This window comes from Lethenteron reissneri, chromosome 51 (genome assembly GCF_015708825.2).
Source record: "Lethenteron reissneri isolate LAM-NWPU_2019-01 chromosome 51, ASM1570882v1, whole genome shotgun sequence".
Taxonomy (NCBI): domain Eukaryota; kingdom Metazoa; phylum Chordata; class Hyperoartia; order Petromyzontiformes; family Petromyzontidae; genus Lethenteron; species Lethenteron reissneri.
In genome coordinates this window covers 8,012,595-8,029,485 of record NC_083829.1, presented here as the reverse complement: position 1 = coordinate 8,029,485, position 16,891 = coordinate 8,012,595, and the positions used below count along the sequence as shown (strand labels likewise).

Below are 16,891 nucleotides of genomic sequence, written 5' to 3'. Positions count from 1 at the left end.
GGGTGGTGTTTGCTGTGTGGGGAACAGACGACGATGATTTGTCGGTGTCGCCAACCCAGGCAATCTGTTTATTAAACGCTCTCCAGAAGCGGTTACGGTTAATGTCGTTGCACAATAAACATAAAGTACAAACATGAAAAACCTGACGCACAGCTCCGATTCGTCTCGTGTACAGCGCAGTGCACAGATTTCAGAGTGGCGTTCATTCCGGGATGAGAGTTTAGGGCAAGAGGGGTGGGAAACCGATAGTCAAATGGGCGATGGATACGACCCACGGCTTCATTTCACGACCACTTTTAAGAGGGCCCATCAACGACAACGATCCATTGCTGCACGCAACTTCGCTGCACTAATCGGGTACTGGAGGGGAAGATTGTTTTACCTCGCAAAACCGCCGTGTTTCCCGCATTCAATCTTTCCTCCCGTCACTGCAAGGGCCTCTTCACCAACCAGCGTAAAGTACAGTCAAGCAACCCGTCGTGGCCCACAGGGCGTGGAGAGGCCATCATCCAGCAGTGGAATGACAAAAGGGGCCAGGTCACACGTGAAGCGAGTAGTGAGGCAGGGGAGAGGGGGGGTGCCATCGTCCACCCAGTTTCGCCGACATCGCCCACACCACATCGCCGCTGTGCCCACGTGGTCATTGTTGCTGCCCCCGGCGTCCACCCGTCGTCTACGCAGTGTCCTCCATTTTGGCGTTGCGGTATTTGCCGCGCATCTCCTTGGGCAGCGGCACAATGGCCGGACAGGGCACCTGACCTTCGACCTCGCACAGGCACTTGCGCTCGTAGCGATCGTTGCGGCCAAAGTTGGCGGGGTTGGACAGCACGAGGCGCGCGCGTTCGTCCTCCGCCAACTGCTCCCTGTGGCGTGACAACATTCGTCATCGTTATCGTCACACTGGTGATTTACTTTGTGATTGTTATCATCAGCATCGTTACAATCAGCATCGACCGTCGTAATCGCCAAGTTCATCGTGGTCATTGGTCGTGTTTTGGGTCAGTGGCGTTCACGTTGGTGATGTCATACATCTTCTTGGTTCTTTCGGTAAAGTCACGTAGAAGGGAAATAATAAAAAATAAAACATTCAGACGCTGTCTTTCCGACAGACCTGTTCTTCACCTGAGGACGGCTGCTTGCGTTGTGGCCGAAACGTCGTGAGAATTGTATTTTATTATGTAAAATTTTTATTATTTTATTATTTCCCTTCTACGTGATTTTACCGAAAGAACCAAGAAGATGAATCCCAGCAGTCACGAAAGCTTTAAATTGAGATGTCATACATGTACAGTCCTTTCGTCATCGTCGTAATTGTCAGCAGTGGCAGCATCGTGCTCGTAATTTTCAATCGCCATCATTGTCATCACCGTGGCCGTCGGACAGAGGAGATACTTACGGTGACTTGCCCATGAGCTTCTTGACGTGCGCCGTGATCTCCTGGTTCGTTTTGTCCTCCACGTCCACCAGGATCTGCTCCCCGGTGTCTGCTCGCACCGCGCATAACCACACCGCCACAGCCAGCGTAACCCAGTTAGCGGTGCACAACTCTCAACTGCAGCTGACCGTGGGCAAACCACGAGACAATAATGGGGCTGTCGGAATGCAAACTCTCCCCGCTTTTCTCAGTACAATGGCTTTTAAAAAAATCATATTGTTGACTATATGCTAGCGATGCCCCAGTTCTGCATGTACCGAGTATTGGCCAAACATGTCCCTGCAAATGACTCAATTGGGATCAGACACAGCAGCAACATCGCCACCTACTGCGGTAACTTGGTAGGCCCGTCATGATAAAGAGTCATTAGACTCCGTAAACGAACGGGAATCGTAATTAAAAAAAAAAAATTTCAAGGAGCGTGAAAGATGGGAAGGGCTTGGGGGAGGACTTAATCCAGCAACGCCAAAGGGTCGGCAACCAAAATAACAATGAGCAATTCTTTTTCTAATTCGGTAAAAACAAAAATGTCAGCAGCCTCAACGCACGTGAATAAGGTCACGAAGCGGTCCTCAAGGAGCCGCACGCAGCTCCAGAGCAGCAGGTCGCTGACTCCTGACCATGGCCGATGAGTGAATGATGCCGACGGGTGAATGATGCCGACGGGTGAATGATGCCGATGAAGGAGGCCCGATCGCAGCGTTCGTCACTCATTTCCAGAGAGGGGACACTTTCACCGTCAGTGTGACATGTAGCCACACATTTGACACCAATGGGTTTGACAGCACTGCGGGATGTTTTCACATTTGTGTATTGTTGGGGGCCGCACGAAGGACCAGTAGGGGCCAGAATTTGAATATTTATACTGGAGAAATCCGATAAGCTAAAACGCTCTTCTTTTCCACAAATGGCCAGTCGGGGCGGGTAAGAACGTCACAACAAAACAAAAATACGACAGTCGTGCAACTTACAAGGTAAACAAACCACCCCCCCCCCCCCCCCACAAAAAACCATGCAAATAAAATTAAACCATCCCCATCCTACCAGGCAAAGCCCACCGAACTGTGAACTTAAATATGTTTTTGATTTAAAGCTTTCGTGACTGCAGGGATTAATATTCTTGGTTCTTTCGGTAAAGTCACGTAGAAGGGAAATGATTAAATAATATAAAACAATAAAAATTCTCACGACGTTTCGACTGCAACACAAGCAATCATCAGCAGGTGATTTGCTTGTGTTGCAGTCGAAACGTCGTGATACATTTTATTGGAAGAAAATTTGAAAAAAGTGGCGTTTTAGAAAATATTGATTTTTAAATCCTTTATTTTCACTTGCTTGCTTTCGACCGTGCCAATCTTTCAGTCGTTTTTCAACCCACTTCCCGTGATCCAATCGAGCTGACATTTTGCACACAGACTCGTTGTGCGTGACAATTTGTTTTTGTGAATTTTTTTTCCCATAACTTGACACTTTTTAGGATTTATTTTTTATATTTAATTACCAATTGCTTAATGGTGGCAGGCAATCATTTGACCCATAGGTGGCAGCCATCTCAAGCCAGAGGACGAGAGGACTCTAGCCGCCACGCATATAAAGGATTTAGAGTGAAAAACTTTGTTTTTACGGGTTAATTTTTTCTTCCTTCAACTGAGAGCCACTGGTGGCCCCGAGTGTGGGGATCTCCGCTCTCGTCAGCGGGTGGCGCTGTGCACGCACCCAGGTAGAAGCGCAGGAAGGGCGAGGGGGTCACGTTCTTGAACGCCACGATCTGCACCCACGGGTTCTTGAACTGGATTTGCGGCACCGTGAAGAACACGAACTTCCTGCGGGGCACGGGGGCGCACACCCGCGTTAGTGGCGGCGGGGGAAGGTGGAGGGACGGGGGGCAGAGCTTGACCCCATCATCCAGCAGTGGAGAGAACCTCGCTTCGGGTTCGCTCCGACATTGACTCTCGTTCGCGGCACGTGCGCGCGAGGTCGCCCCCCCCCGCCCCCAGCCAATCGCGACGCGCCTCGCGCTGCACGTGACAGCTCGGGGACCAATGAGAGTGTCGTCCGGACCACGCGATCCAGCAGCTCCTTACCCCACCCCTCCTCCAACACGTCCCCACAACACGGAGTTGGTTTGACGCATCCCGTCAGCCGCGCCGCCTCGCCCCGGCACTCCGTCGTTGCGGTGGTGCAAGGCAAGACACAAAACACAAACCCGTGAACCGGTGTCGACATTCAGTCGGGCTTTTATTTGAAACCAAATGTTTGCGGACACGCGTTTCTCTACCCCCCACCCCCCACGTCTCCATGTGTGAGAGAGAGAGACACACAGAACGTGGGGGGCTCCGGGTCCCTCGCCAGGGAGAGAGAGCGAGAGCTCTTAAACACGAGCGAAGCGGCATCGCAGGCGGCTTGCCGGGGGACCGCACCTGGTGCCGTCGCTGCGTGTGCCGCTCGTGTTGTAGTTGACGGCCATGATCTTGACGGCGCTGCGGAAGATGACGTCGCCCCGCTGCAGGTAGTCGAGCGTGCGGCGCACCGCCGCGCGCCCTTTCATCAGCGGCATGGCGACGCACCACGGCCACCACAGCCTCCACTGGCTTTACGGCGTCGATTTTTACGACGGCCTCGACGCCTTTACGGTAGAAACTTTACGTCGCCGCTTTTACGACGGAAAACTTTACGTCGCCGCTTTTACGACGGCCTGGACGCCTTTACGGCAGAAACTTTACGTCGCCGCTTTTACGACAGTCTCGACACCTTTACGGCGGAAACTTTACGTCGCCGCTTTTACGACGGCCTTGACGCCTTTACGGTAAAAACTTTACGTCGCCGCTTTTACGACGGCAACTTTACGTCGCCGCTTTTACGACGGCCTCGATGCCTTTACGGCAGAAACTTTACGTCGCCGCTTTTACGACGGCCTCGACGCCTTTACGGTGGCAACTTTACGTCGCCGCTTTTACGACGGCCTCGACGCCTTTACGGTAGAAACTTTACGTCGCCGCTTTTACGACGGCCTCGACGCCTTTACGGTGGCAACTTTACGTCGCCGCTTTTACGACGGCCTCGACGCCTTTACGGTAGACACTTTACGTCGCCGCTTTTACGACGGCCTCGACACCTTTACGGCAGCAACTTTACGTCGCCGCTTTTACGACGGCCTCGACACCTTTACGGCAGCAACTTTACGTCGCCGCTTTTACGACGGCCTCGACACCTTTACGACAGCAACTTTACATTGCCGCTTTTACGACGGCCTCGACGCCTTTACGGTAGAAACTTTACGTCGCCGCTTTTACGACGGCCTCGACGCCTTTACGGTAGAAACTTTACGTCGCCGCTTTTACGACGGCTTCGACGCCTGTACGGCGGAAACTTTACGTCTCCGCTTTTACGACGGCAACTTTACGACAGCAACTTTACGTCTCCGCTTTTACGACGGCAACTTTACGTCTCCGCTTTTACGACGGAAACTTTACGACGGCAAATTTACGTCTCCGCTTTTACGACAGCAACTTTACGTCTCCGCTTTTACGACGGCAACTTTACGTCTCCGCTTTTACGACGGAAACTTTACGACGGCAAATTTACGTCTCCGCTTTTACGACGGCAACTTTACGACGGCACCTTTACGGCGCCGCTTGGAAGGAGGGTTAAATCCGATGGTCTGTAAAGCGCTTTGTCGCAGGGCCGTGACAACCACCAACAACAACAACAACAAAGAACACGGCAGGAGTGCAAAGTACGAAGGGTAAACAAATCACTTAACACATTGATACAACTCGACTCCTCATAATAAAGGTTGTTTTGTGTTAGTAGAAACGTTGTGTCGTGACCCCCTCCACCACCCGACACAGCCAGGAAGGTTTGTCGCGTAAACACAACGCGCCAATTAGTTACTAGTGTAGTGTATAGTGTAGTGTATAGTGTATAGTGTAGTGTTGTGTGTAGTGTATAGTGTATAGTTGTGTATAGTAGTGTATGGTGTAGTGTATAGTGTAGTGTATAGTGTAGTGTTGTGTGTAGTGTATAGTAGTGTATGGTGTAGTGTATAGTAGTGTAGTAGTGTAGTGTATAGTGTAGTGTATAGTAGTGTAGTGTTGTGTATAGTGTATGGTGTAGAGTATAGTAGTGTATAGTGTAGTGTATAGTGTAGTGTATAGTAGTGTATAGTAGTGTATAGTGTAGTGTATAGTAGTGTATAGTGTAGTGTATAGTAGTGTATTGTGTAGTGTGTATAGCGTAGTGTATAGTGTATAGTAGTGTAGTGTATAGTAGTGTAGAGTGTAGTGTATAGTGTAGAGTATAGTGTAGTGTGTATAGCGTAGTGTATAGTGTAATGTATAGTAGTGTATAGTGTAGTGTATACACTACACTATACAGGATCCACATATCGAGGTATCTCTGTATATTGAGCCCATTTAGGGGCCGTCCATAAATGACGTCACGCACCTGGGGGGGCGGGTCAGACATTTGTGACGATGTGTGACGAGGGGGGGGGGTGAGAAATGTGACGTCACATCAAAATGCGCAACTTTAAATAAATATAGACAACACGTTCTACTTAATTAAATAGACTTTTTGATAAATGTTTTCTCCTACAACATCAGAGTGCAGCGCCACAATAAATACGCACTACAATGACAATAGTTTAAAGCGATTTGAAGCATGTTTAATTTGGGGGGGGGGCAGAGCTTTGTGACGTCATATTTGAGGGGGGGGGGGGTCTGACTTTTTGTGACGCCGTGTGACGAGGGGGGGGGGGGTCAAAAATCGTCCAAAATCGCGTGACGTCATTTATGGACGGCCCCCGAGTGCTGATTCGATTCGCGCTCACTTCTCCAGGAACGCATCTTTGAGCGCTAAACGAGGTCTTGCCTGCCCTCTATACTGACGTTTCGGACAAGGGCCTTTGCCGGGAGCGCATACAGCGTTATAAAAGGCACCCGCCCCCCCCCCCCTTTGCAAGACGCAAGGTAGCATCGCTCATCACAATCTTCAGTCACATGACGACAAAACCCGCGACACGTTCAAGTACCCGCAGGACTGACGCATGCCCCAGCACAGATGTCGCCTTCCCCACCAGCGAGGAGAGATTCCGGGCAAAACCAGGACAGGTGGCAACCCCACCCTGACCACCGCTGCACCGTTTGTGTACCTGTCAACCCACGATGGTTTAAGGGGTTGACTTGTACGCTACTATACACTACACTATACACTACACTACTAAATAGCTGTCAACCCATACGGTTTTCAGGTCCATACGGTGGACAGCCGTTTCAATTCGGGCAAAAAAAAGTGTGTCTGTGTGTTCTTGGTTCTCTCGGTAAAGTCACGTAGAATGGAAATAATAAAATAATAAAACTAAAACATTCTAAAATAATTCTCACGACGTTTCGGCCACAACGCAAGCAGCCGTCCTCAGGTGAAGACCTGTTCTTCTTCATTCAGACGCTGTCTCCCCGACAGACCTGGTCTTCACCTGAGGACGGCTGCTTGCGTTGTGGCCGAAACGTCGTGATAATTATTTTATTATGTTTTATTATTATTATTTTATTATTTCCCGTCTACGTGACTTTACCGAAAGAACCAAGAAGATGAATCCCTGCAGTCACGAAAGCTTTAAATCGAAATACTAAATAGCTGTCAACCCATACGGTTTCACCCCGTCTGCTTGTACAGGGAAATTGACTTTTCAGATCCATACGGCGGACAGCCGTTTCAATGCGGGCAAAAAAAAAGTGTGTCTTTGTGTTTCTCCCTTGTGATGGGACTTGGTGTCGGATGAACATTTAGATGTATAAGGGGCACGGGGTGACCAATACGGTCTGAGTTGGTCTGTAATAGGATAGGCAGCACTGATATAATGACGTTGACAGGGACACGTTAGGCACCGGCACCGCGGGAACCTCAGTGACCCCCCTTTAACTGAAGGGAGAGAAAAAAAACCCAAGTACTCCTCAAACAGGAGGCTCGCCACCCACCTGAGCAGATCAATAACCCATCCGTGGCGATCGATGTGGCTCCGCGTGGGCAGGCGAGCGGTGAGGGCAGCTCGCGTTGGGGTGAGGGTCAGTGCCAGCCAGCTGCGTGCGTACCCACGGCTGGCCCCAGGGGGTGGGATCGGGTCAAACATCGTCGGCTTCCAACATCGCACGGGCATCGTTATCGTGGGGAGGGTTGTAAACGCATTTTGCTTCAAACCAACAATTGCACATTTCGATTCCCGACCCGGGCACCTTTCTACGTGGCGTTAGACCCGTGCCTTCTCCCCAGAGTCCTGCACGGGTTCCCTCCGTGTTCTCCGGCTTCCTCCTCCCATAGCTAAACCCACACACACAGTGGAACTGCCGTTGACCAAAATATCCCGACGGTGTAAAAAAAAAAACTATAAAAACCTCTGTATGTAAATCATTTTAATGGGACCGCACAGCGACATAGCCTCCTATCGCAAACAACTTGGCAGGACCCTCCCGACAAAGCGGCTCGAGACTCAGTGAGGTTCTCCTGGCTAAACGAGCGGGAATCGCCATCCAAAAATTAATCGGCCGCAAAAAAACTCTCCGTAAATCTGAGCAGAAAGCGATTCGCGTTCGCTACGAAATCTCGTCGCGAGAAAACGTCCCGTGTCCCTCTTCTGCGTACCGATGTATCTCTCCGTGCGCGTCTGTGTGTCCCCCCCCCCGTGTATCTGTGCCTACCACTTGTCTGTACCGTGTCCGTACTGTGGACCCACCCCAGTGCCCGAGCACCTGGCCCTGTTTACCTGCCTCCCGTCTGCCGCCGTTCTCACGCGATAACGGCTCAGGTGACGATGACGACGCCGCCGCTGCTGCTGCTGCTGCTCCCCGCGGCTTTAAAAGGCGATCGGCGCAGGGGGCCAGGTCACCTCGTCGCGCCCTTGAGACGCCATGGCTCCCCTCCTCCTCCTGCTCATCGCCGCCACGGCCCTCGGGCCCGCGGCAGCCAACCTGCGCACCTTCGCGGGGTGAGCTGGGAGTCTCACCTGGGTTCTCACCTGAGTTCTCACCTGGGTGTACGTGGGTCATCACCTGGGTCTCACCCCGGGTTCCCCTGCGCACACCGAAGCTCACCTGGGCGAGATGAGATAGATCGAGGTGATGCTCATTGATGAGCTGGTAAGGGGCACACTGGATTTGCAATAGAGAGGCCGTATTTGCCAGGGCGGCCGCTGGTCTCGAACCGCGAGCCTCTGCAACACAAGTGGCAAACGCATTGCCGCTCGCCTATGTCACCGTTCAACATGGCGGGGGGGAGATGATGATGTTGTTGATTGTGGTAATGTTGGTGATGATTTTGATGGTAATGATGTTGGTTGTGGAGGTTGTGGTGGCCATGATGACGATGGTTGTGGCGCTGGTGGTGACACAGGCAGCAGGTGCTGCGGATTGTGCCCATGTCGGAGAGCCACGTGAAGGTGCTGCAGCAGCTGGAGAGCGACGAGTCGCTGCAGGTGACCGCTGCACCCGCACACTCACCACCCGCACACTCACCACCCGCACACTCACCACCTGCACACTCACTCATTCACCACCCGCACACTCGCCCACTCACCACCCGCACACTCGCTCATTCACCACCCGCACACTCGCCCACTCACCACCTGCACACTCGCTCATTCACCACCCGCACACTCGCCCATTCACCACCCGCACACTCGCTCATTCACCACCCGCACACTCGCCCACTCACCACCTGCACACTCGCCCACTCACCACCTGCACGCTCGCCCACTCACCACCCGCACACTCGCCCACTCACCACCCGCACACTCGCCCACTCACCACCCGCACACTCGCCCACTCACCACCCGCACACTCGCCCACTCACCACCCGCACACTCGCCCACTCACCACCCGCACATTCGCCCACTCACCACCCGCACACTCGCCCACTCACCACCTGCACACTCGCCCACTCACCACCTGCACACCCGCACACTCACCACCTGCACACTCGCCCACTCACCACCAACACACTTGCCCACTCACCACCCGCACACTCGCCCACTCACCACCCGCACACTCGCCCACTCACCACCCGCACACTCGCCCACTCACCACCCGCACACTCGCCCACTCACCACCCGCACACTCGCCCACTCACCACCCACACACTCGCCCACTCACCACCCGCACACTCGCCCACTCACCACCAACACACTCGCCCACTCACCACCACCACACTCGCCCACTCACCACCAACACACTCGCCCACTCACCACCAACACACTCGCCCACTCACCACCAACACACTCGCCCACTCACCACCTGCACACTCGCCCACTCACCACCAACACACTCGCCCACTCACCACCTGCACACCCGCACACTCACCACCTGCACACTCGCCCACTCACCACCAACACACTCGCCCACTCACCACCCGCACACTCGCCCACTCACCACCCGCACACTCGCCCACTCACCACCCGCACACTCGCCCACTCACCACCCGCACACTCGCCCACACCCCGCACACTCGCCCACTCACACCCGCACACTCGCCCACTCACCACCAACACACTCGCCCACTCACCACCACCACACTCGCCCACTCACCACCAACACACTCGCCCACTCACCACCAACACACTCGCCCACTCACCACCAACACACTCGCCCACTCACCACCTGCACACTCGCCCACTCACCACCAACACACTCGCCCACTCACCACCTGCACACTCGCCCACTCACCACCTGCACACTCGCCCACTCACCACCTGCACACTCGCCCACTCACCACCAACACACTCGCCCACTCACCACCTGCACACTCGCCCACTCACCACCAACACACTCGCCCACTCACCACCTGCACACTCGCCCACTCACCCCCAACACACTCGCCCACTCACCACCTGCACACTCGCCCACTCACCACCAACACACTCGCCCACTCACCATCCTGCACACTCGCCCACTCACCACCAACACACTCGCCCACTCACCACCAACACACTCGCCCACTCACCACCCGCACACTCGCCCACTCACCACCCGCACACTCGCCCACTCACCACCCGCACACTCGCCCACTCACCACCCGCACACTCGCCCACTCACCACCCGCACACTCGCCCACTCACCACCAGCACACTCGCCCACTCACCACCTGCGCACTCGCCCACTCACCACCTGCACACTCGCCCACTCACCACCAACACACTCGCCCACTCACCACCTGCACACTCGCCCACTCACCACCCGCACACTCGCCCACTCACCACCCGCACACTCGCCCACTCACCACCCGCACACTCGCCCACTCACCACCTGCGCACTCGCCCACTCACCACCTGCACACTCGCCCACTCACCACCTGCACACTCGCCCACTCAACACCTGCACACTCGCCCACTCACCACCAACACACTCGCTCACTCACCACCTGCACACTCGCCCACTCACCACCAGCACACTCGCCCACTCACCACCTGCGCACTCGCCCACTCACCACCTGCACACTCGCCCACTCACCACCTGCACACTCGCCCACTCACCACCTGCACACTCGCCCACTCACCACCAGCACACTCGCCCACTCACCACCTGCGCACTCGCCCACTCACCACCCGCGCACTCGCCCACTCACCACCTGCACACTCGCCCACTCACCACCCGCACACTCACCACCTGCACACTCGCCCACTCACCACCATACACACTCGCCCACTCACCACCAACACACTCGCCCACTCACCACCCGCACACTCGCCCACTCACCACCAACACACTCGCCCACTCACCACCCGCACACTCGCCCACTCACCACCAACACACTCAAACCGCGCGGCTGCATGCTCACCAACACACTCGCCCACTCACCACCTGCACACTCGCCCACTCACCACCAACACACTCGCCCACTCACCTACCCACGATCTCATCAACAACACACGCTCAATCACAATCGCCCCCTGATGCCCCCCTCCCCTTTGTAACCCCTCTACTCTCAGCTTTGGCTGGACCTCTTCATGCGTGACCCCTTTCCCGTACCCCCCCACCCCCGCCCCCCCCCGTGTTCCCATTTCCCCATGACCCCGCTCCGTCGTGACCCCTTTCCCGTACCCCCCCCTCCCCCCCGGCCCCCGTGTTCCCATTCCCCCATGACCCCGCTCCGCCGTGACCCCCTCCGTGACGGTGCCCCCCCCCCCCCATCCTAACCCACGTGGCCCGCCCCTCGCAGCTGGATTTCTGGAGGCCCGCGTCGCGCGTGGGCCTCCCTGCGGACGTGCGCGTCCCCGTGGAGGCCCAGGAGGTCGTGGCCCGGACCCTGCAGGGGGCTGGGCTATCCCCCCAGGTCATGATCCCCGACATCGAGGTGAGGCTCGGGGAGAGGGGGGGGGAGTGACACGGGGACACGGGGGGATGGGGGACCAGCGAGGACGTGCGGATATATTCTGGGACATGGAGACGAGAGAACACGAGATATGGGGGCAGAGTGACCAGTGGACGTGGGGAGAAGGTGATACGGATATACGGGGCCACGGCGAGAGGGTGACACGGAGACTCTGGGAGAAGGGACGCGGGGAGAGGGTAACGCAGAGACTCTGGGAGAAGGGGACGCGGGGAGAGGGTGACACAGAGACTCTGGGAGAAGGGACGCGGGGAGAGGGTGACGCAGGGACTCTGGGAGAAGGGGACGCGGGGAGGGGGGACGCAGGGACACCGGGATGTGTACCAGCCGCACACTGAACTCTCTCTGCTCCCCACCCTCCCCACCCCCGACCCCACCCCCCACAGTTGCTCACGAAAGCGGAGCGTGCTGAGATGGCAGCGGCCCGCAGGGCGCAGTCGCCGGCCGCTCGCAGCACCGACACGTTCAACTACGAGAGCTACCACGTCCTGCCCGAGGTACGGACGCCACCGCCGACGACAACTGCAGCGTCACGCACAATACCACCAACAACAATAACAGCGCAATAGCACCACCATCGTTAAAACTGCCAAAACAAACAAATAAGGCCAACATCGCCACCGCCAACGTTAGCAATGCCACCAATATTCTTGGTTCTTTCGGTAAAGTCACGTAGAAGGGAAATAATAAAATAATAAAAAATATTAAACAATCAAAATGTTTTTTTTATATTTTTGTTATTTTATTGTTTCCCTTCTACGTGACTTTACCAAAATAACCAATAATATGAATCCCTGCAGTCACGAAAACTTTAAATCAAAATGCCACCAATGTCAACAGGTGCGACACAAACACCACCAACTGCGGCATTAACGCCACCAGCGACAGCATCAATAGCAACACTCAAGTGGCCTTGCCTAAACATGGCAATTTTTAATCGAAGAAAACAACATTACGGTATCAATCTCGTCGTGGTGCGGTCGTGCGCAGATCAACACGTGGATGCAGGACATGGTGCGCGAGTACCCAAGCCTCGTGAGCCTCATCAACATCGGATCCACGTACGAGAATCGCGGCATCCCCGTGCTCAAGGTAACGTAGCCCTCCCACGTGGTGCCCCCCCACGTGGTGCCCACCCCACGTGGTGCCCTCCCGCGTTGTGCGCGCTGATAATTAAACCCTGACGGGGGGGAGGGGGAACGTGCGTCGGAGGCTATCGAACCCATGCGTGTGCCACGATCTCTCCTGCCACGTTGTGCCACGTTTCTACCAATTGCTCGTTGGCTTCTTTTGGAAACGTCGTGATTTTTATTTTATTTTTTATTTTACTTTTATTAATTAAAATGTTTTACCTACGTGACTTTACCGCAAAAACCTAAGAATATGAATTCATTGGGTCCGTTCGTCGCGATGTATCGACGACGAACGGCTTGTGGTGCCCACTCCGCATTTGCACCTTGTCCAAAACGCGCGACCGCTACGCGCATACCCTCTAACACTCGCCCAGAATCCAGCGCTTCGCTATGAGCGGATGGCAGCGAGGCGGTGCCGTGCCGAGCTGCCCGTTCTCGCCGTTTAAACGTGGCGGCCACGGCAGGGGGGAACGCGAACGAGCGAAGTCACGTCCGCCGCGGAGACGGAGCGACGAGACGGATATCGGCTCGTGCACGGGCACGGGCTCGGTTCAGGACCCCGAGAGGCGGCGACGGCCTGGCGAGGCCTTCACGCGCCAGCGAGACGATCGTGACCGCCGTGCGTGCGTGCGTGCAGATCGGCGCTGGTGGTGGTTCCAAGCCGGCCATCTTTGTGGCCACAGGCATTCACGCTCGCGAGTGGATCACCGTGGCGACGGGCATCTGGATCGCCAAGAAGGTACGCGAGCCCCGGTGGCTGAGCGGCGATGCCGACGATGCCGACGATGCCGGCGATGATGAAGGGTGAAAGCGGTGATGCTGCTTGTGACGATGATGGTAGTGGTGACGTGGATGGCGACTGTGAGGATAATGATACTGGTAGTGATGACTGTGTTGTCTCTGATGGTTATGGTAATGGTGGTGGTGATGATGCAGACGGTGACAGTGGCGATCATGATCGCATGTGGCCGTGACTGATGGCAACTGCTGACCAGTGGTGCCATTGACGATTATCCTAGGAAGCATGGTGGTGCTTGTGATAATGATGATAGTGCTATTGTAGTGACATGAATGGCTCATGTTTATCATGATTAATTCCGATGACCAAAGCCGATGATGATCATGCTGACCAACCCCCCAACCCCCACAGCTCGTGACCGAGTATGGACAAGACTCGGCCATCACCTCTCTGCTCAACACCATGGACTGGTACTTTGAGATCGTCGCCAACCCCGACGGCTACGTGTACACCCACGAGCGCGTGAGACTCCCCCCCACTTCCCCCCACACACACAAAGCTGCCCCGTGCAGCCCACACAGGCCGTCGCGAGCGCGGTAGCAGCGTACGGTTTATACGCACACCACCGCCGCGGCGTTAACCAGGGCGGCCTGGCACATTAGAACCGTGAAACTCTGGGCGACGTCGCTCCCTCCGATGACCCCGCTGACCTCTGAACTCCGCCGTGCAGGACCGCATGTGGCGCAAGACGCGCTCCCAGTACTCTGGAAACTCCTGCGTGGGAACCGACCCCAACCGTAACTTCGCCGCTGGATTTGGAGGTAGCCTCCTGCCCCCTCGCACCACACCCGCCCCCTCGTGTGCCGTTCCGGTCTTTGTGGTAGCTCTTGTTCCAATAGCGACCTTTACGCGTTTCGATTTAAAGCTTTCGTGACTGCAGGGATTCATCTTCTTGGTTCTTTCGGTAAAGTCACGTAGAAGGGAAACAATAAAATAATAAAAATAAAACATAGCAAAATAATTCTCACGACGTTTCGGCCACAACGCAAGCAGCTACTTGCGTTGTGGCCGGACCGTTTTATTTTTTATAATTTATTAATTTCTTCCTACGTGACGATACCGAAAGAACCAAGAAGACTTTGCGCGTTGTTTGACTCGCGAGTGCAGGCCCGGGCTCCAGCAGCAGCTCGTGCACGGAGACGTACCGCGGGCCGAGCGCGCACTCCGAGTCCGAGGTGCAGGCCATCGTGAACTTCGTGCAGGCTCACCCTGAGATCGCTAGCTTCATCGACGTCCACTCCTACTCGCAGATGCTCATCTTCCCCTTCGGATACAAGAACGAGCTGGCGCCGGACCACACCGAGCTGGTGTGTATGCCACTGTGTATGCGTGTGTATGTCTGTCTGTGTGTGTATGTCTGTGTGTGTGTGTATCTGTGTGTGTGTGTATCTGTGTGTCTGTGTGTCTGTGTGTGTGTCTGTCTGTGTCTGTCTGTGTGTGTGTCTGTGTTTGTCTGTGTCTGTGTGTGTGTGCGTGGTACACCGGTTAGCGCGCCGCGCCGCGCTATAAACCCGGCGGCCCGAACTTGATTCCCACTCACGGCCACAGACGCCCGTGACAATTATCTGAACCCGTCCCGGGCCTCCCCTAGGTCGGCTCAGCCTCGAATGAGTACCCGGTGCGGTGTGTAAACATCGCCACTCGGGAGACAAAGGGCGGCCGGGCGTGTTGCTGACCACCCACCCCCTCTTGTGTGCCGTACTGCTCGTGAACAATACTCGCCCCAACAGTACGGCGAGGCTATACGGGGGATGTTTGTCTTTGTGTACAGAACAACCTGGCTAAGTCGGCGGTGACTGCCCTCACCTCCCTGTACAACACCAAGTACACGTACGGTCCGATCATCACCACCATCTGTGAGTACTCTCGCCGTGGTACACGACTCATGCCGGGGGACTCGCATGCTCACGGGACTCACGGTGGCTCTACAACGGCGGTTCTCAGAGCACGAGTGGTACGCGACGGTCCTGCACGTGTTCCGCTGGGCTGCGATGCAAACGCAGGTTGACCCGGACAAAAATACGGAGGTCGACAAACCGAGCACCACTTTGTAGGGAAGTCAACAGTGGTTGTCCGTGCTACAGGACGGTGGAATTTATACCACTGTCAACAGATGACCACCGCTTCCATGCTCATGTGAGCAGGAAATCGCTTTCTCTAACTTGACACCAGCGTTTCCCCGTGCATGCCCCATTGGATAAGTCTGTGTGTCCCTCTGTGTCTGTGTTCCGGCCTTCATAGGTGCACGCTAACAGCACTTGCCCCTACAGTCTGTTAAGACTATACGGGGGATCTTTGACTGTGTACCCATGTAGCCTTCTCAGGAACGTCCCTCTATGTGTACCCATGGATCACTCCCTCCGTGTCCTTGTATATCCCCTTTGTGTGTCTCTGTGTGTGTCTCTGTGTGTACCCATGTATCCCTCTCCGCGTGCACCAGTCAAGCAAATCACTTTGATCAGTGGACTCACCGACTGACCTCACTCACCTGTGTATCGTTACCACCTCCGTCTCGTCGGACACAGACCAGGCGAGCGGTGGCTCCATCGACTGGACCTACGAAGCCGCCAAAGTCCGCTACTCGTACTGCTTCGAGCTGCGCGACACGGGCCGCTACGGCTTCATCCTCCCCGCCAACCAGATCCTGCCGACGGCGCAGGAGACCTGGCTCGCCATCAAGGTGATTGCCGAGCACGTGCGCGACAGCTCGTGAGGGAGGCGCGCCGAGAGGGGGACGGTCACGCGGAAGAAGCCGTGATGACGTTACCAGTTCACGTGTCGCCTGTGCCGTCGCACTGTGACGCTTGTGCCGTCGCACTGTGACGCTTGTGCCGCCGCACTGTGACGCGATCCCCCCATGGGTCGTGACACCGTGACCCCTGTTGTAAAATCGAAATAAAACTGGCACATTTATTTGATGCAACAGCCCCGGGTCGTCTGTGAAGGTGTCCGCACGAGTGGTGGTGACGATTGGGATGATGATGATGATGGCAAAGAATATTTGTGATGGTCATGGGGGTGGTGGTTGTGAATCACGATGAATATCGTGGAGTTGATGGTGAGAATTAATGTTTGTATGTTGAAATTCTTACGCACCGTACGTAGCCAACCGTGCTAATCACAAGTGCAGGGAAAGGACAACAAACA

The 16,891-nt window shown here is 55.3% G+C and overlaps 2 protein-coding genes across 2 annotated transcripts; one reads left to right on the top strand and one right to left on the bottom strand.

The window, feature by feature from the left end:
• Window positions 1–37: 37 nt before the first annotated feature.
• Window positions 38–4,064, bottom strand: MRPS25 (mitochondrial ribosomal protein S25). Its single transcript, XM_061572806.1, has 4 exons — window positions 3,856–4,064; window positions 3,152–3,258; window positions 1,397–1,484; window positions 38–863 (listed from the first exon to the last, which is right to left on the bottom strand). Exons 1-4 carry the CDS (start codon window positions 3,990–3,992, stop codon window positions 674–676), a joined length of 522 nt encoding a protein of 173 aa, XP_061428790.1. The 5' UTR covers window positions 3,993–4,064; the 3' UTR covers window positions 38–673.
• A 4,200-nt stretch (window positions 4,065–8,264) lies between these two features.
• On the top strand, window positions 8,265–16,662 carry LOC133355452 (carboxypeptidase A1-like). The gene is made up of 11 exons (XM_061572762.1): window positions 8,265–8,417; window positions 8,822–8,903; window positions 11,642–11,776; window positions 12,199–12,309; window positions 12,803–12,904; window positions 13,583–13,684; window positions 14,096–14,206; window positions 14,415–14,505; window positions 14,852–15,051; window positions 15,516–15,600; window positions 16,270–16,662. Exons 1-11 carry the CDS (start codon window positions 8,341–8,343, stop codon window positions 16,455–16,457), a joined length of 1,284 nt encoding a protein of 427 aa, XP_061428746.1. The 5' UTR covers window positions 8,265–8,340; the 3' UTR covers window positions 16,458–16,662.
• Window positions 16,663–16,891: the final 229 nt, after the last annotated feature.